This window comes from Diuraphis noxia, unplaced genomic scaffold (genome assembly GCF_037042655.1).
Source record: "Diuraphis noxia isolate RWA-SAM2 unplaced genomic scaffold, SU_Dnox_SAM2 contig0003, whole genome shotgun sequence".
Classification (NCBI taxonomy): domain Eukaryota; kingdom Metazoa; phylum Arthropoda; class Insecta; order Hemiptera; family Aphididae; genus Diuraphis; species Diuraphis noxia.
Window position 1 is genome coordinate 44,751,082 of NW_028301713.1, and position 21,409 is coordinate 44,772,490.

The following is a 21,409-nucleotide window of genomic DNA, read 5'->3' on the forward strand; positions in this document are numbered from 1 at the left end:
ACATGAATAGGACATCCCTATACCTATTATACACGGTATGCTGTGAGCGAAGAGTCTACTCGTTACCATATTGGTTATATGCGATTACAGATACTGGTTTATGATAAATAACATTTTTATCAATCTGATTTATGCCAATTTTTGAATCAATACAATTATTAATTTCATTTTGATTCATTGTTTATTTATCTATTAATATTATTTATTTAAAATACTCATAGAGACCAGTAAGTGAGTAAGTTAACAATTTTAGTGGTATACAAATACTTGGACATCAGAATGTTTCACGAAATAAAAAAAATGAACGAACAATCAAAAATTAGATCAAAGTTCACCAAATTAATTTTATTTAAACACCAATAATGTTTTTTACCATTGAGTTATTTAATATTTCTTTGACCAATTAAATGTAAACTATCGAACATGTTATAACTTATAATAGTTATAACTTATAAGCAAAATACAAATAATAAATAATATCACTTTCCAGATTTTTCCCTTCGATGTGCGCCAAAAATTGCGTTTTCGTTATCACCTAGGGTTGATACCACACCTGGCACACCTTAAGTTTAATTAACCATTTTGGTAACTAGTATGCTCTTCGATCACACTTGAATATATGGTATCACGTTGAAATAGTTGGAATTTATGCGATTACGTACACCTACAACTTACCGAAGTATGAGTGGTATAATTTTAGAACTACCCTATAAAAGTCAGAAAATTTAAACAAATATCTATACCTACATCGAAACATTACAACATATCAACACGTTTTTTAGGACTGAAACACTTGCCTAAATATTAAATTTGGCATAGATAGATAACCTAACCTAACCTATGTAGTGTTGGAAGTTGGAAGTATCTAACACTAAATGTGTATTATATTAAACTTTCAAAATAGATGAGATAATATGTGTTACCTACGTATTATTATTTTAAAATCTTACCTAAATATTTATGTATTACATCATATTAAAGTTTAAGTTAGTTTCTGCTAAATAAAATTTTAGACAAAGAAGAATGTACCTACCATCATAATTAAACGAATAATGATTGTTAAAGTATGTAGATAAGTGGTTTTTTTGAAAATACAATAGATCAATTTAATTAAAATACTCAATTTTACACATTAATAATTGTAAGTTAGGTACTTTAAATAATTTATTATGAAACTAGCACCTAATATTACAACATAAATATAAATATAGATATTATAATATTTTAGAACATCGACTAAATTGCTAACAATTACCTATTCGGCTAAATAAACGTATACTTAGTGGACATTTTCAAATGTATTTCATACATTTCTGGTAGATTATACTGGTTATGATACAAAAATTATTTAAATGCGATGTTAGTATACTTTAAAATTATTGGAGATAAATTAATAAAACTATGGATCATGAATGGAATGTAATGTCTATAGATTTCCTTACCATATTTTGTGTATGTGTTTAACGATTAACACTATCCATATTTACGGGCACACCCGAGGCGTACTTTTAGAATTTTTTTTCGAGGGGATGCGATGTCATCATTAGTTGATGTATGACAATGATTTGTAGGTATACTGTCCAAATTTAAGTTTAAAGGTTAAATTAAAAATGTCGACATTCTTTCTTTTGGGCTTAAGGGGAAGAGTATTAACACCTCGGAAACTCCCTAAATACGCCACTGGGTCAATTGGTAGATAAAATAGCGTTAGTCTACATAGTATATAGACCAAGACACCTAGTAACCAGTGCCCAGTTGGTAAAATAGAACCTATATAAAATTCCTGATGTCTGCTTTAACCTTTAAATTTCTTTATTATTCATCAAATTTTATTGAAAAATGAAAATTGTACAGTAAGACGATTTCCAACTATATTTTTATGATTAAAAATAATTATTTTAGCTCAACAAGCAAATGTAATGGAGTAAAATGCATTATATTAGTTAATTGTAGTTACCTATAAGTAGCTTATTTATATACTTGGTCGTTATATATACACACCTATATAGTTGTCTTTTAATGGGGCATTAGGGCACAAGCTACACATTTTATATTGCATTTATGATAACCTTATTTATTATTATTTAACGGTTTTACAATTCAAATAATTACTGAATATTAGTATCAGGTAAATAAAGTTTTACAAATTATAAGCAAGTTAAAGCAGCCTATCTTAGGCACATGGTTTATATAATGTAACTTGAACTATATTATAAATATATGCACTAAGCCAGGAAAAGACTTAGGGCAGATCTTTGGTATTCTTATATACCTATATATTGAGGAAAAATGTAAAAAACAAATTTTTATCTATAAATTCAATTACCACAAAGGTTATAGGTATTTTAAATTATAATGTTCAATGTCCAAATTGAATAAATAGTGTATAATAATTTATTAGATTGGTTATTGATGATTTTTTCCATCGTTTATGCCTTATTGTACTACAATTACAAGTTTTTATGAATAAGAATAAAAAATAAAAGCATTAAATCCTGATCATATTGGTACTATGTAGACAAATCCAACCAGCCCAATAACTATTGTCCAAGCTTGTATTAGTGTATTGTGGGTATTGATATTTTTTAAATATTAAAATGTAGGTAATAGTATTTTATGTAAAAGTTAATTTAATATTTATTAGGTAAAAATGGAACCCAGTTCAGTATTATAGACATATATATAGCATGCATGTTTAATATAACTACTATAATACCTATTATAACAAATTGTTAATAACTTTTAATGTAGGTATCTCATTGTCAGTTATCGGAAGACTTCCATTGCTTATACAATCCGGACACTGTTTACTATCATATTAAAATTATTTGTTTTTAATATTGCCCGTAACAGATGGATACATTTAATTTTTATACACGAGTAGGTAGGTAGTAAGAATAAACGTTATTGCCGCTATAGATTTACAATAATAATTTTTAATTAATAGTTTAAAAAATATTCTTAATCTTAAGAACGCATCACCAAACACTAATTAATATTAATAATAATAATTTGGAAGAAAAAAATGTTCAGTTAATCAGCTCTGACTCGTCTGCATTTGTATAGAGTTTTTCGTGCCGCTATCTTGCGTGTGAAATACGGTATCTGAAACACGGTAGTTTCACTATTAAAATTTATGAATATTTTTTGTGTAAGCTGATTAGAAAAATAATTTAATATGTTGTCATGTTAATGTAATGAAATTTCGGAACATGATTAATATAGCGTATCAATATGTCAATACTTGGACGTTTATTGGTATCTACCTATGGTATTTATATTTTATAATCTATATTATATAGATACATACTCAAAAATCTGATATAGTTAGTACCGTGAAAAATTAAGTCTATACTAGACATTAGACCGTATAACCTTATTTTTTTTTTAATGATTTCTGCCACAAATGACACGGTTCCCTGTCTTCAGTGTGATTATACTTACGAAACACACGATGCACATCGACATCACATTGATTCTCAAAATAACTGAGAGTCAGCTGGATAGGGTTTGAATTGATCTTTGGAAAATCGCCATTTGTTTGAATCACCTATAATTAGGACAGACATTAATCCTAGATTAATACATGTATAATATTTAGTCAAAAAATCATTATTTATAATAATATGTTGGATATTGTTATTATTATGGTGTATAAATGTGTAACATTATGGGTAATCGGGATATAATGCGAGGACCGACTGTTAGTATCGTCCGCTGCACCGATCGATCAACGTGTAGAATAGTTTTTTTTAATAAAAAGATATTTGTGGCTTGTATTGTTACTTTATTTGATAAACAATATACGCACACCCTTCGTCAATTCAGCGTCCCCATAATATGATTTATCTTGATCGATCAACAATTCAATACCTAATAAATAATTGACTATTTTATTATTCATCATAATATGACTAATGGCTAATTAGTATTTGATTGCAATGATTGCATAATATATTAATACGTGTTTGCTTGTTTAATATTTTTAAAATTTATTTATATATTATATTCATATTTTATACCGCAGTAGCTTAAATTTCTAATTATTGTCTTAATTAATTAATTAATTTATATTGTTAAAAGGGTCAGCGAGAAAGATCGACTATAGAATGTAAATAATATTATAGCTGTAGTGAAACTTAACTTAATACCAGCTTTGATGAAATTGAATGAATTATTTTAATACATTTGTTTATTCCTAGATTGCCATTATATTTGTTGCATATGTGGATACATTATTTTTCTTTAAATTTTGATAAATGTTTATTAGTAATATTATCAGCATAAAAATGTGTGTTTAATTATTTATCTATTTACAAATAGCTGTTATATCTTATAATATGTTATATGTCCACTATAAGTTATATAATATTATATTGATAACAATTAATTAAAAACAGAATCATTTATTATAAACTCATAAAATGTATAATAAATCCAAAATATTTAAATATTATATCTAAAATTTAGATTCTAAATAATTCTATTTCAGATTCTGAGCGAAGCTTTGTCTAGTAAATTACTGACAGTTGTCAAATATGTTTAAAGAAATTAAAGCAATCCTAAGTAAAAGCATGGAGATTAATGTTTCAAAAATTCTAAGATCCGGTCTCTGTATTCTAAAGTCTATATTTTTTTAATTATCTAAAGTTATTTTTGAAGAATTATTTTCATCTTACGTAAAAACATTGCGCAGTTATAATACAATAATTTTACTTTAAAAACAAATAAGACTTATATTATATGTACATTACAAATTATTATGTTTGAGTCGAGAAGGATAATATAATAGGTACTATGGGTAGTATTATATCAATGCCACGTTTAATTATTTTTCACACTTTTATGTTAAAATATTCTTCACAATACATGATGCATATAAGGTGGTTTAATGTGTATAGAAGTTAGGCGTATAATATGATCTGTTGGTTGTAGTGGCTATATATATACTTATACAATAGTATTATATATACAGGGTGATACATTTAACGTTAGACACTTATTATTTCGAAAAGTTTTGTTTTTCATTTTTTTTTTTTGGAAATGTTAAAACATAATGAAATCTACAAATGATTTATACTCCTAACATTTTTGCATTTTTTTGTTACACAATAAACATGAATCAATTTTGGATTTTTAAATGATAACACCGCCTATATATTATTAAAACATTATAAAACTATTTTTTTTAAAAGATTTTCTGTGTTTGAATTTTTTATTTCGATTCAATAGATTTTAAGATATAGCCAATTCAAAATACGATATAAGAAGAAGCCTTTTGGGTTTGTATTTTCACTGATAGTCGGAATATTGGTACTTTTCAACATCTAATTTTTAGGGATCCTAAAATATTTACAACGTTTACATAGTTTCGATGAATCACCGCCAAGTCAACAATTTAAATTTGAATAATTTGTTAAAAACAAAAATATAATATTAGCAATCAAAATGAATAAGAAACACAAAAAGTGCATACAAAGCAGCAAAGTACCTATATATTTAAAATAAATATAAAATATAAAATGTATGATCAATAAATAATAATAACTATTTCAAAAACTTTCCTATATTATTTAAAAATTGTGCTGTTTTAATTTCTTTATATAAATAACATTTATTGTGTAGTTTTATTTGTCATGTAAAATATTTATTTATTTTTGAATTTTTAGGTGTTAAGGTATTGTTGTGTATATTTGATTGAAAATGGGTTAAAATAGTGGTTATTTTCAATCGTGGTCGCTCGTGGTTTCCCATCATCGATCGTCAATGAAATTAAATTAAGAATATAATTGTCCATATTTTATTATTTTATTTTTTCTAAGAATTTGAGAAAACTTGATTATTTTGGATCGTATACCAGCATTCCGCGTTTATAAAGACAATACCAGTTTTCCGTTTACCGTTTTCACTTACCTAATTAATTTTCGGTCAATCATATAAATTATTGGCATTTGGCAAGAACGCGATGTTCTTGCTTGTCAGTTATTATCATAAAATGTAAGGATATTTCTCTAATAATTAGAAGTTGGTAGATATATAGTTGGGAATAGGTATGATAGTAGAAGAGTAGACAGTAGTGGTGGTTCAATTACAATGAGTATATACCTATGAAAATAAATATTTATTATAGGTACCAACTACAGTTATCTGTTAACTTGGACAAAATATGTTAATTCCTGGTCTTTACAAATGTAAAGCACAATAGCACCTCCAACAAACACCTAACTTTGATGGGCTATATATGCCTATATCTTAGCTAAGAATTATTCAAAACTTAAAATTCATAAAGAAATATAGTTTATACATTTTATACACATATAGGTTGCCATTTATAAATTAAAAGTTGATGGTGGTTTCACCAACAGAAATAAAAGTTAAAATAATAGAGGGTATGAAAAATGTTAGACTAGCTAACATTTTGATATTTGAAAATAAAAAATTTGAAAAATGTTAATATTTTTTTAAATAATGAGTGTTTTAAGTTAAATGGATCACCCTGTATAATGTATTCGTGTATAGTGTATACATATAACATATTTAGGTTTGTACCCAGTGAATGAAAAGTCACATTTTATTACCTTCCTACGGGCGCATGTAAACTCCGCCAGAAAAAAAAAATAGGTAAAATTGGGTTCATGTAAACTCCACCACTGAAAAAATCAGGTAAAATTGAAACTTGTAAACTCCGTCATTGAAGAAAATCAAATTCAAATAGTAGTATAAAATACTATTATTCATAATAATAATTAATAATCGTCCACATGATATAATAAAATATAATATATAATAGTTATACCTAATAATATAAAATCATATTTTTCATAATAATAATTAATAATCATCCACATAATATAATATAATATAATAAATAAATAATCGTTATAAATATTGTCATATATTAAAACTAAAATGATGATACAATTTGCAAATATTCTAAGTCTTGTATTTCTCTATTAGTATATCTATTCATAGCATCCTGTAACACTGTAATTTTTTTTTTTTATTTCGAATTTTTGACAATGTGAGAAGGCACGTGGCAATATGAGCTTTGACCAGTTAAAAAAAAAAAACTGGCGGAGTTTACCAATGACCTATTATTACCTTTTTATCTTGACCGGTATTCTGGCGGAGTTTACAATCGCCCCTTACTACATAATTAATTGCGTTTACTATTGTAATGTACGTGGTGTTTCGCGGCCACAGACCATCCAGTATCCATTTAAGTATATAACTCACTTAACGGAATAAATATCTGTACTTTTTATTTTATCAATATTTTTTCTGATTTTAATATTTTATTAAAAAGGTTGTCGAACAATTTATTATATAAAGATTAATTATATATCCACCCGGAATTTTTAGGTAGGTACAATGCAAAAGTAATATGACCTATACATAGATAATATATAAATATTATTAGATAAAAATGATACGATTACCGAAGCTTTGATGCAACATACAGTTAAAAATATTATATTAGCATAGATTTTGAATGAATTATGATATAACAGCTTTTAATGCTGCAGTATTGCTTTATTCATATTATTTTCGTATTAGAAATAAATATAGTTGTTATTACGTCTTGATGTTAGTGTGGTATTGCGTGAAGCTAGGGATTATAAAAAACGGAAGTCCTTTTAAACATAAAATCATTAAAAAATATAGTGATGCTAAGAGTTTTATGGTAAAAAAATAGCACTCTAACCATTCTTCAAAGAAAATCTATGAATCAAAAATATGTTTTTGTTAATAAGTAACCATGAAAATGAAAACCTTTCAAAAAATCGGTTAGAAACAAAAAACATGAACCTAGCCCAAGAACATATTTATGTTAAAAAAAAAAAAAAAAACAAACAAAAAACCATAATAATATCGTTGTTTTACTGCAAATTTAATCAAAACAATAACATTGTACTTATACTTAAAAATGAACTTTTCGAGCCTTGGTTTGATTTTAAAAAAATCTTTAGAGGATTTTTAATGTTATTATGAAAGTCCTGTGCCTCTCCCCCCAAATCGGATGTACCTAGGGTTTCCCAGCCTAAATACTTAACTACTCAATGTATCAAGAAACTTAAAATCTATATGCATTAAGACAACATGTATATGGCATGCCCGAATATCTACAATAATAAAAATAATAATTAATAATTGTTATTACAAATAATTAATATAGATTCTACCAATAACATAGGTAGTAAATTATTTATTTTTCATCTATTATAGGTTTTACCAGGTTACCACAACTATCTATCTATATGAAAGCCAAAATGTTTCCATATACCACTATGACCTACAAATAATGGTACTATCTTAAAACAACTCATAATTTTTTATTCATTTTAAATATCAGAGAAAAACGATGTTCTAACTAAAGGTAGATGACGAAAAGAATGAGATTAATTGTAAAAATCCAACTGTCACAGCTATATAGATTTACTGTAGGGACCTTGTAGAATTGTTTATCATTAGAATTTAATCGATATTTGACATTGATTCACTGTCAAAACGTATTTATATATATAGAAAATACAAATTTCAAATTGTTACTATATAGTCATATCAATCTCGGTGAAATTGGTCTGATATCGATATCAATATCGAAATACGATATTGTTGTGCATCACTAAAAATGGGTACAACACACAGAATGTATGCATGTTATTTTGATTTTCAGATTTTTCTTTCATTTTAGATACCATCATATCGTTATAATTATATTATATACTTATACTAAATTACCCGATTTATTGATATTATTTATAAATGTTTGAACGTTTTTATTATATTATTTTTAAAATAACATAATTATTACACGTTATGCAAAACAGTGATTTAATTTTTGATCTGATGTATACTTGCCTAGTGAATTGAGACCATAGTGCGCTTGATACATATTCTGAGCATTGGTAGCCATCGTCGTGATCGGCACGGAGCTTAGTGACGAGTTCTGATGGTTGTATCCGCTCATGGTAACTGTACCACCGGTCAGTTGACTGAGTCCTAAGAATATTTTACATTTTAACTATAAACGGTCTCAATGTTTACACAAAACAAATAAATTATAATATTATAATCATATTAGCTAAAATATAATAATAATAAATCAATCGTTATAATTAATTAATTAAATTATTATGATGTACATTGTACATGATGGTTTAATATACTATCTGTATTTCCTAAAGTTGTATATTTAAAAGAGACTTTGTATTCAATTTATATTACTAATTGTATTAAAATTGAACTTTTGAGATACAATATATATATATATATATATATATATAAATTTATTATATAATAAATTTATTGTATTTAGACACAATAATTTAAAAAAAAATCATATAATAATCGAATAGAAAAAAGTGGGTAAGTAGATGACGCTCTGCTGTATAGTAGCTTACAAGTGGGTTACTGTAATGGGTGATATTACATTTGAATTCAATGATAGAAAATCATTGCATATGAAAAACGATTCTGGGTGGATAATAAATTATTTCCCTATAACTCTTATTTATTAGTTACATCAAATCTCTGCGCCTAGTCGCCTTGTGTGAATCATACTTTAAAATCTAGGTATATTTTATAGCCTTATAGGTACTTATACATTTACAATAAAATTAGGTACAATTATAATTTATAGGTACTTATTTCAGGAATATATTTTCATATAATTAAATTCAAATATAAGTATCATAACCGCATTATATAGATAAAGTATCATACAAGTTACAATTATACAAGTACATTAAATATAATAATATACCATACCCGTGGCCATGCTAGTCACACCCCATCTGGTGTCTGGAGAGCTGAACATTGACGTGGGACACAGACTGTCGGTCATGGACCCAAACGGTGGTAGTCCGTGGGATGGCAACAGGGCACCTGGGCTCCTGAACACGTTCGTTGATTTCTTGCGCTTTTTCCATTTTGCTCTTCGATTTTGAAACCAAACCTACAAATCGAAAATATAAATAGGTATATATAAGTTCTACGAATCGATTTATTTTGGTTTGAATACTAAATTATTTACATATTTAAATGGGTATATATTTATAATATAAATCATTAATACGCTTTTGATTAAATCTTGCTTGTTTAGTTGCTATTAATGCTTAAATATGGTTTAAATATTAGTTGGTTGGCAGTTGCATCACATATATATATGTATGATAACGATTCGTTTATATACCTAAGCCACGAGACAAAAAAAAAAAAAACGCAAAAGTTTTATGTCTACACATAGTCGGAACAAAAGAAATGCAATAAAGTGCTTATATTGTCGGTATACTAATTTATTTTGTAAGTAATAAAATGTACAATATCTGGGCTTTCGGGAGTTATAATTTTGTACTATAATTTATCAAATGACGTGAGCCCCCTATCCCGTATGTTAGGTGCGTGAAAAGTAATAAAAGTAGAGGGGTTGTATCTAATAATCCTGTAATCCTGTTGACCTAGGGATTACTGAATGAAAACCAATTTATTCATGCCTTCTGATGTTCGGCGGAGTTCATTTTTTTTCACCCCTCTCGCTATAGGTATGTGTATAACATAAAATATCTTAACTTATAAATTATTGTTACAATGAAACGGTGCATACATATAATCGAGTAAAATAAGTGATTACGATATGAAAATATTCGATGTTACCTACCTAGCTATTATAGGTCTTGGGGAAAATTGTATGATGTTGCACGTCCATATAAACAATAAGTACGACCAACGTTAATAAATTGACTCTTCCATTTTAACTCTTCCATGTTTATTGTGACGACTGGAGATCAAAATTTAATTTATTCTCAGTTTTATGGTAAAAAAAAAATAGGTACATGCACATCGCACAAACTATATTATACCTACTACTTACAAATAAATGTTCAAACTTCAAAGTTGTAGATATAAGCTCAATCATCTATATTACTGCTATATCCGTTTATAATTATTTTATAGATTTTTTGTGATAAAAAATGCCAAATATTATAATACATGATAAATATTTATTATGGGTGCATCCCAAAATTTTTTTCGAAAATGGAATATGATATTAGTTACTAGTTAGGTAGTGTTCAACAACTTCTAAAAATTGTAATATAATATATGATATTAGTAGAATGGTAATATATAACTTTTTAAAATATGTGGTTAATAATTATTTTTTTATTTTGGTAAATAAAAACTTTTTAATTTAATAAATCAACATAATACTATCATCCTTAATTGAATAAAAACATCCTTATTTAATGTTTACACAATGATATTGTTATATACATAATATAGTTAACTGCTTGTGGAAATTAATGCATCTTAGGTGCTTAATATTGCGGTTGTAATTTTCTTCACATATTTTTTATGAATATTACCGAGATATATTTTTTTAAACGGAACCTTCCTATTTTAAACAGATCGTTTTGCCACCCCAACTATTAATAAAATGTAATATATTTAAATATTATAAATAATTTTTTTAGAAAAGCACAACATATTTAAAGTGCTTACAGTTCTTTACGGCATATCACAAACTCTTTAAATAATATAGTTTTAACAATCAAATGCTATTTATATAAACAATAAATGTACATACCGATATTTGATTTATTTTAGTTTAATATATAAAGCTAATTTCTATAAATATATATAAAAATATATTATATTATATATAACTGTAACTATTATTTCGGTTAAGGAGGTTTAACATTCATACAAGATTTATATTCATTAGCGATGGATTTAATAATAAGGTAAAAAAGACGACGGGACTCATCGTACTCATGTGTATTTAATGGTAAGTGATTTAGCATTAGAGGTGAGGGACTTTAACACGTTCAAACCCTTTTCTTAACGCTGCCTTAATTGTTTAATCATTTGAATAATCTTCGTTATTTTTTGCATCTTGATCCTCGATGTATAATAGTAGTCTGTAGACGTAATAAAAAATTAATAATTTATGATGAAGGGTGGACACAAAATTAAATACTTTTTGATAAATTCGAACGCATTTGTTGCTACATGTGTACTTTTAAATTTGTACTATGTGATAACATGTGAACTGCGTCAATGTCAATATAATAACGTAATAACTAAAATAATAATAATAATTTTCTTAAGAGTTAAGACCCGCAGCACATAGACGTTGGACATTGATACTTAAGGATTTTTAGTATTTTACAGCTGTATTTAAAATAATGGTTTAATTTTTATAAGTGAGACATTAATTTATGTGTTTTACATCAAATTGGGATCCATGTGAAATGTTTACTGTACAGATTCTATTTATCCATAAATTTTTAATAGCTACTCATTGTGTCTGATGAACTGATTATGTCTCAACCTCTCAATTGAATTGAACTTAATTCGTATGCATTACTGTATTAGTTCTCACTTTCTACACAATGCAAATCCTATAATACAGATGCTATTGGATATAAATGATTCTAACTTATGCTGTTGTTATTAAAATTCAAAATTCAAACCTACTCTTGACAATGTAAAGGTAAATTATTAAATAATTGTAAAAAAACATTATATAATATTTATTATTTATTTATTATAAGTTTATTATGTTTTGAAACTAATAAAACTTAATACAACAATTAAAAATGTATCATATTTTTTTCATCGTGTAGGAACACTAGGAAGTAATGTATTAAAATTTAAAATAAAACAAATTTAGCGTGTAGGGAGGACTTCTAAGAGAACACATCTCATTTGACATTTATAGGAATTTCCGTGTGTAATTTTTTACTTGTTACTTTCGTCTTTCGTATAGGAACTTACGATTCCCCAATCGAATGAAGTAATATAATCATTTGAAAATTCGAATATTTGAAAAATCGATACAATTTGATTATATTAAAATCAGTAGATTAATCGAAACTATTCGAATATATTCGATTTGAATATTTGATTAATCATAATCACAAAAGTTTGAATGATAAAATAATCGAATGAACATAAATTAAATATTTAAAAATGATATCTTTAGTATTTAATATTTACACTTTGTAGGTAGTCTTTGATAATATTAGGATTTCACATTTATTATTATCATATAAGACATATTATTAATAATATAAATTATTACTAATAATACTATATTAGTCAATATTCGGAAGCTAATTTTGACCGTTGCATACTTGGTATTGCAGTATTTTTCACTTATAGATTATCATTCGATTATTTATGATGAAAACATTATCATTTTTAACAAGCCGGATCAAGCAATGTTGAAATCATAATTCATTCGATTATTTTTCTTGGACTACCTACTTATCACTTGATTATTTTATTTTTCGATCGCTTATCATGGGACGTAACCATAACGTCCATAACTAACATCTCCTTTTATTTTATATAGTGTTGCAGTTCCTGCAAATGGCTTACCAGTTGCAGTTGATTTTTTTATTAATTTTATTTTTACCAACCAAATTTCCCATTAAATCTGTGGCCATTGAACGTAAGTAGATACGCAACATAACATTTACAGACATAATTTTTAAATTACATAATTATGTACATTATTAATGGTAATAATAATTGGTATTTTTATTTTTTTATTTTTTTTATTATCCCGCAGCAACTAAGGCCATTGGGAAGGGGTAGTACTGTAAGTTCTTATGGAACTGTAGGTTAGTTTTACACGTGGGTGAGAATATTTGGCAGAATTTCTATTGGGGCACCAATGGCAGGTTTCTGCCATGCCCCGGAGTGGGGGATGGCGGCACTTGTTTTCCGGGTACCGTGACTTACCCGGAGAAAATTGTATTTTTATTTTATCATGGAGTGTACCTATTCAGTGCCGGCCCAAGATACGGGCGGTTCGCTACTTTTTTAGGGGCTCTTTAGTCTTTTAATATACGAATATTTTATAAATTTTAGTATAATATTTATTCAAATTGACAATAATATAGCTAAATGACTAAATTATCTATAACAGAATATTCTGTTATACATATTTTTATAGATTTTACTCCACTTTTCAGTTTTACTATTATATTACAAATAATTAAAAAATAATATACAATGATATATAATCATTATCTCGGGAAAACCCAAAAAGTATATGTTACAACCGATATGTCTTTAAATTGTATCCAAATAAGTATTTTGCAATCCTTTATCTATCCATAAATTTAATAATTTTAAACAAAATATGTAAGTAAGTACAAAAAGTATTAAATTTATTATGGAGCATTTGATTAAGGACACCTTTCAAAAAATTGCCCGCAGGGCGTCAAAATACCTTGGGCCGGCTCTATACCTATATAGGTCGCTTTATTATGATAATGTGATCTCTTATACAAGTCGTTATATACATAAGTATGTTATTATTTGATGCATAATATTAATATATACGACATAGGTATACTGGAGCGTCTGGAGCCAGGACATACCACTATAATATTTGATGATACGCATAATTGCAGCAAAGCAATTATACTTAGATACGCGGTATTTGGTAGTTTGGATTTAGACGAAAGCGTATAATATATACTGTTCTAATATTGCATTTATATAATTTATAAAGCGCTTTGCATATATAGCAGTCATATTTCTAGGGCTGAAAGATGTTTGCTGATAAAAAACAACAAAATATTACGCTTTGACATATGACTGCGTGTACATGGAACACTATAATATGCAAGCGTGATGATGTATATTGCGTGGAGCAAATAATGCTCCTTTTGCTTCGTGGCTATATAAGCTATATAATGTATACATTATGTACATGTATAAACATTGTATATAATATACGATTTAGCGTTCAATTTACTCTAACCCCGCAGCGTAAGCCCGATGGACTCTGAGGGTATAGGGAGAATATACGCACCCACACCCACACACACACACACACACATTAACGAATACTGCAGTCATATGTTGTGCCTTTTGCGTTTGAAATAGGGTGTGCTAAGGCGGTATACATGCGTGAGGGCCGAGGGGGTTAGTAGGATGAGGTGTAATAAATCGGTCGGTACCCGTCGACGGTGTGTGTGTCCATTAATCCGCTAATGGTGAAATCATACCGTTTCGTTTCGTGTCAGAGAAGGCCGTAAAACGCACGCACGCACATACGCGCGGTCGCACACACACACACAATTATATATTATATACAAGCAAAAAGAACGAAAGTCCGTTCAGGTCACTCTCTCTCACTCTTTGCTCATCGACTTGTTGGACTATCGTACACACATTACACACATACATAGAAATACGAAATTCATAAACCAATAAACTCTCCGCAGTCCACCGCCGCCGACCACCGGACTTCAATCACTGCCGCCGCCTTGTCGACACCCGTCTTTTCACGGCTCGTAAAATCCGTTTGCGCGCACAAACCCCCAGCAGGCTGTATACATATTATTCGTGGCCGCCGGGGGTGACAAATGGAATCTCAAAGCTTTTTTTTATTGACTTTTCTTTCTCTCGTTTTATTTTATTTCTACGTGCGCTGCCATATATTTGTGCGTCGCGTTTAGTCACGCGTGTGTATATGTTACGATAATATAGTAATAAACAAAAAAACAAAAAGTCCGTTATAACCGGCTATAAATTTCCGTCTCCTTTTTTTCAAAAACTTTACCACGCAAATTCTAATGGTGTACTACGATAATATGTAAACATACACACACTTCATATACATTATATTGACATACAGACACAGTAGTGCATGTACCTAGTAGCCGCTGTAATATGTACGAAAACAATATGCATACGTGTTAAAGTGTGCTTCGGTATTACTATCATACATACCTATATATATATTTAGATATATATATATATATATAAATAATAGGTACATGCTTTGTTTAACTGACGTGCAGTTATTTATTCGTTTTTGTATTTATACATTTCAATCGGTGTCAGTTTTCAAGCGGCTTATTTTTGTTTTATTTTAACGCAGTCTTCTGCAATCTAAACCACAGTTATTTTATAGGTTATAGTTATTTATCACTATAGGTATGCAGGTATAGCGTGTATGCTAATATGCTATTAATATTTACTACAGCAGTTTACTCCGTTAAATTGTAGTTTATTATTTAAATTTATATCAATTTACATATGCTCTATTGATATTTAGATATAGCTTATGCAGTTATAACATTATATGTGCTGATTTTCTCATTGTAGCGCCTAGTTCTCCCCTAAAATTATCACTAGTCCCATTAGTTTTAAAACAATCGAACAACTGTAGTTAAACTGAAGAAAGTTTCTACTGCAATTATTGAAATGCATTTTGAGCATTTTAACTCAATAACGTCTATTGTAACAAGTGGCGATCAAATTTCAATTTCTTCTCAGTTGCAAGATAAACAAAATTAGGTATCTACATTCACAGACTATGCTATACTGCTTATAAATAAATTATAAAAGTATTAAGTAATGGATAAAAGCTCAGCTATCTATATTATCATATCAGTGCTTAAATATTTCATCGATTTTTCGTGATAGAAAAATACCAAATATAATATATGATAAATGTTAACTGTAGTTGTATATATGTTGTAACTATATATGCATCCCAACATTTTTTTTGCAACTGTTATGTATTATTTGTTAGGTATTAGACAACAACTTGTAAAAATTACAATATACTATATAATATTAACAAGGCGGCAAAAAAATAACATTTTAAAATATGTGATTAATTATTATTTTTATATTTATCAAAGTAGAAAGTTTGATTTTAATGAAATATCATAATATATTATTAATTATGATTGAATAAAAAAAACCCCTTATTAGTATTTACATAATCATATTAATATATATGTAGGTATAGTTATCGTCCCGAAAGCTTTAGACGAACTCCGAGACAGACTTTTAAGATACCAAATTTTTTCGTATATAACTGTTTTGTCTGGCCATTGGCCACCCTATTAGTAAAATGTAATATATTTTAATATTATAATACAAATAATACAATAATAATTAATGGTTAACTAATAGTAAACCGAAATAAAAAAATAAAATAGATAGACTTTTTAAGTTCAACTTTAAGAGTGGATTCTGATGGAAAATTGGATCAAGTTAGGGTATTATTAATGTAAATAATATAACTTGTAATCAACAAAAAAAATAATAATGGTTAAAAACCCGGAATATTTACTCAAAACTTAAGAAAATTGATTTTAACATTTTGTAGTTTTTCTAAAATAAACAACCGCCGAGACTTGATAGTTACATCAAATTACATTATAATTTTTCAGACGATTGAAATAGTTTGGCTCTTTTTGTGTTATTTATAGACATTTTAAAATTTTGAAAAACTGGATATTAAATTATTTTAAGATAACAATTTAAACTATTTATTTTTTACTCAAAAATCTATAAATCACTGCAGGGGCTTAAAGATATTAGGCATATTATTAGATATATATTTTTAATTTCTAAAATTATTTAAAATCATGAATATTTGGTAATCATTCTTAGTTAAAAATACATTTAAAATTGTTGTTTTCAACACCTTACACTTGAAAATGCAATTCACGCTTCTTCATAAGTACTCTAATGAATGAAGAAAAAACGAAAAGACATATTAAATTGTTACGAATGTTTAATGTTCATAGTATGACGAAACTCGATATTCAAACCTAACACCAATTATTTCAATGTCTATTATCAAACAATTATTGTGATTTCCTTATAATTAAAAAAAAAAATCGGGTAAGTCGTGGATGTCACTCTGCTGCATAGTAGGTTACAAGTGGGTTACTGTAATGGATGGAATTAAATTTGAATCCAATGATATTATATCATTGTATACGAAAAACGATTCTGAGCAGAGACGGATTATCTGTCTAGGATATATTACAGATTATTAAAATTTTTCAAATATTAGATTTAAAAAGTCGCTCAAATGTTTTGAAAATTTTACCATGTCTACTAGACTTTGTCTAGGCAAGGCTAATTTAAGTAAACAACCCAAATTTCAAGTTTTTACAAATGTTTTTAACCGAATTACAACAAAAAAAAACTCTCAAAATTAAAATGTCTATAAATAGCTCAAAAATGGCAAAAATTTTCCGAACTTTAAACCGTAAGGAACAAAATCCAAAATACAACGAAAATATCACTTGTCATTTTTCATTTTAAGCAATATTTCTGGTAGAAAACGTCGTCCGTAATTATTTAATATTATATCATGAAATCATACGTTTTTCTCCTTTAACCGCTTTTATTTCGAGTACCGTTTCGAAAATCGAAAAATGACCTTTCTAAGGTATCAGCTCAAGAACATTACTTTTCATAAAAGTTGTTACACTTGATACTTTTGAGCAAGTTTAGAGTCTCCCTCTAGTGTTAACAGGATTAAAAAGAAAAAGAAATAAACATCATTGTAAAACCAATACATTCCTCGCTCCGCTCTGCAGAATCTAAAATATCAATCGAAGAAACTTTGAACATTACACTTTCTATCCTAGATATTAAGTAAATTATTATTTGCATAGGAACAAATATAATTTTCCAAGCATCTATAATAAATAATTAAACTAATTTAATAATTTTTAAAATTTTTAAAATTTTTAAAATTTGTAAAGAGATTTGAAATTTCTAAGCTTTTAGTTTTTTCTAAAATCCCTCTACAAACGGTGTAACTATTTTGCAAAAAGATTTTAAAACTAGCTGTCCATGCGATTGGTGTGAAACCGGTTTGCAAATATTGTATATATTCTCTACGCACACGAGTACCATTGAACTTTGATTAGTTTTATGGAAATTCATGACTTACCTACTCATATATCTAAACATTTTTCATAGATAAGTAGTATAGAATTTATAAGAATTTATTTTTAATCGAACAAGCAAAACAGTGTAAGGACCTGTAGTAACGTTTCTGCAACCCTTCCACTTAAAGTTTTTTATACGGATTTTAGTACGGATAATTTGTATGAATTTTTAAGATTACTCGACAAATATTATTATTGGAACATCTTTTCCAATCGAAAAACGTTTTTTTTAGATATTAATATATTTTTACTCTGTTAAAAAGCTTGAAAATGTAATACAATGTTTCTCGTAAGTTGCTGTGTAGCAATTTATAATTATTATCAAAAATATGCATGGACATAATATTTTTTGTAAGCATTTAAAATTTAAATTTAAGATTAAAAATTATTTAGTGATTGCAATTAATGTATTTTATTTTAAATTTTTATTGCCTAGATTTATAAAGGTAATACAATATACTAGATTCTTTATATGCTGTCCTTATTATGCATTAATTATAAATAATGATAGCATAGAAAATACTTTTGGCAATTATCTATTATTTTTATAAAATTTGAATTTTTGAAAATGTACTCATTTAAGCGAGAAATAACGAATTTTTCCTTATTTATTTTAGTTATTTTGTTTTAATCGAAAATTCTTGCCATTATGTTTATTATTATTTTCTCAGGACAAAGCAAATTGTAAAATATTTATATATTAAACCACGGACTACTTACTCCATTCGACAGTATGTGGTAGGTTAGAACGTAGTTATACATTTTTTAATGCAAGTACACTTGTTAAAAGCAAATTTAAAAGGTCACACCAGTATAACTTTTTTTCTGTTATAAATTTCAAGAATACAGTAAAAACCTCTACGTAGTTTTTCATTAAAATTTAATCTATCAAAACAATTATAAGAATTAACATTAACTGTGTTTTTCAATCCCCCCTTTGGCATTTTTTTTCTATTATTAAAGAATTTACCTATATATACCTGGACACTAAATCATGTATAGTAATTGGTATTCAGTTTTCAGTGTAGAATATAATATTATATATAACGTATGGTGTTAAAAGTGTAAATCGTGGAGTATTAAGAGAATTTAGTAATCAAGTTTTGGAAACCTGAAGGGGGGTGGGGGCTTCGCACCCTTTTTATGTGTGGCATTCAATACCTCATACCCTTCCAATAACAATTCTTAAATACACCGTTGGAATAGTTTAATACAAGGTAATATTGACTCTTCCCTTTTGCTTTCCATAATTTGTTTTAGAGTTCCTCAACGTCATTCTCAATCTGTTGCTCCTTTTTATGTTTCTTTCGTTTCAACTAATTACTTTCAAAATGAACCTATTACATGTATGATGTCAAAATCCGATGTTGACCCTTCGTTTCTTCTGTGCCCATAATTTACTGTCTAGCTATTAATTTTACTATCATAATATCATGATTGTACAAATGTAACTGTATATGTATAATGTGTTTATCCCGTAGATTTAATAAAATAAATTAATTGAAAATATGTGAAAAAACTTTTACTGTAATTTGCTTGTGTTAGACAGAAAAAAATTATTTACCGATCCGTCTAGCTCTTAGTGAAAAAACAAATAAAAAACATCAGAAAAATCAAAATATTTACCCAAAACTAGTTTTAATCAAAAATAGATTTTCTTTTCTTTTGAAATTTAGAAAGGACTAACTGATACTTAACACTAACATATAGATAAATATACATATATAGATACATGACATTTTAAACAAATATTTATATTGTGTTGTTATTTATATCTATTTAATAGGTACTTCAAAATATTTAGGCTGCCTGTGATCTATGTATGTATAGAGGTTTTTTTAATCATATTGATAAAATGGTTGATTTCCTGTCAAAATGCTCATCATTTTTTAAAAATTTGTATAAAATATATCAATTTTAATTTTCATTGATCAATTCAATGACGAAAAAAAACTTAACTTATAATAGAATCCTAATATACCTACAACAGATATAAAATTTAAAATTTAAATAATATTTTTATTATTTAATATTTGTAATAAAAATATTCAAATGTTGGCGTCAAGTGTGCGAAGAGTAGGTACAGATTATAAGATTCTTAGATACGTTTTTTGTTTAATAAAATTGATGACTATTTATACTTATAGGAATACACTGTGATAGAAAATGATACTAGTAGAAAAACAAAAATATTTGTATTTCATATATTTATACATATAAAATGTTATATTTGCTTACAATGTCACATAGGTAGTGTTTTATTATTTACCACATATAAACGTGATGGGTATAATGATTAGCTTGTAATATACAACTTGGATATATAGTGGGGTGCACAACACTATAAAAAACTGACCAAAGGGACAAATGTGTCTTTTTTTTTTTAAACATATTTTTTCGGTAATCCAAACGAAATGCTTTAGTTTGTTTTTCCTCTTTTCCGTGGTCTTGCACACGTAACACCATAACACAACGTACACAACTGGGATTTGCCGACCAATAGATTTATAGCCGGGTTTCTGTTCTTTTTGTACAAATTGACCACAAGTCCACAACAATAACAAAAAAGTCCAAAATTGAACCCTCTCTCCGTGCTATCGGATAGCTTAGCGGCCATATAATACTCAGAATTATTTCGGGATTTACACAAGGGTTGAAAACTTCTCATATATAGT

The 21,409-nt window shown here is 27.3% G+C and overlaps 1 protein-coding gene across 1 annotated transcript in view; it reads right to left on the reverse strand.

The window, feature by feature from the left end:
- Positions 1-2,916: 2,916 nt before the first annotated feature.
- otp (orthopedia homeobox) overlaps positions 2,917-21,409 on the reverse strand; it is a 47,563-nt gene continuing 29,070 nt past the window's right edge. Inside the window, exons 3-6 of the mRNA XM_089222464.1 lie at positions 9,772-9,958; positions 8,863-9,003; positions 3,445-3,550; positions 2,917-3,105 (exon numbers count right to left, since the gene is read on the reverse strand). Of these exons, the coding sequence (XP_089078590.1) occupies positions 3,480-3,550; positions 8,863-9,003; positions 9,772-9,958 (399 nt within the window). The 3' untranslated portion in view covers positions 2,917-3,105; positions 3,445-3,479. The remainder of the gene's footprint in view (positions 3,106-3,444; positions 3,551-8,862; positions 9,004-9,771; positions 9,959-21,409) is intronic.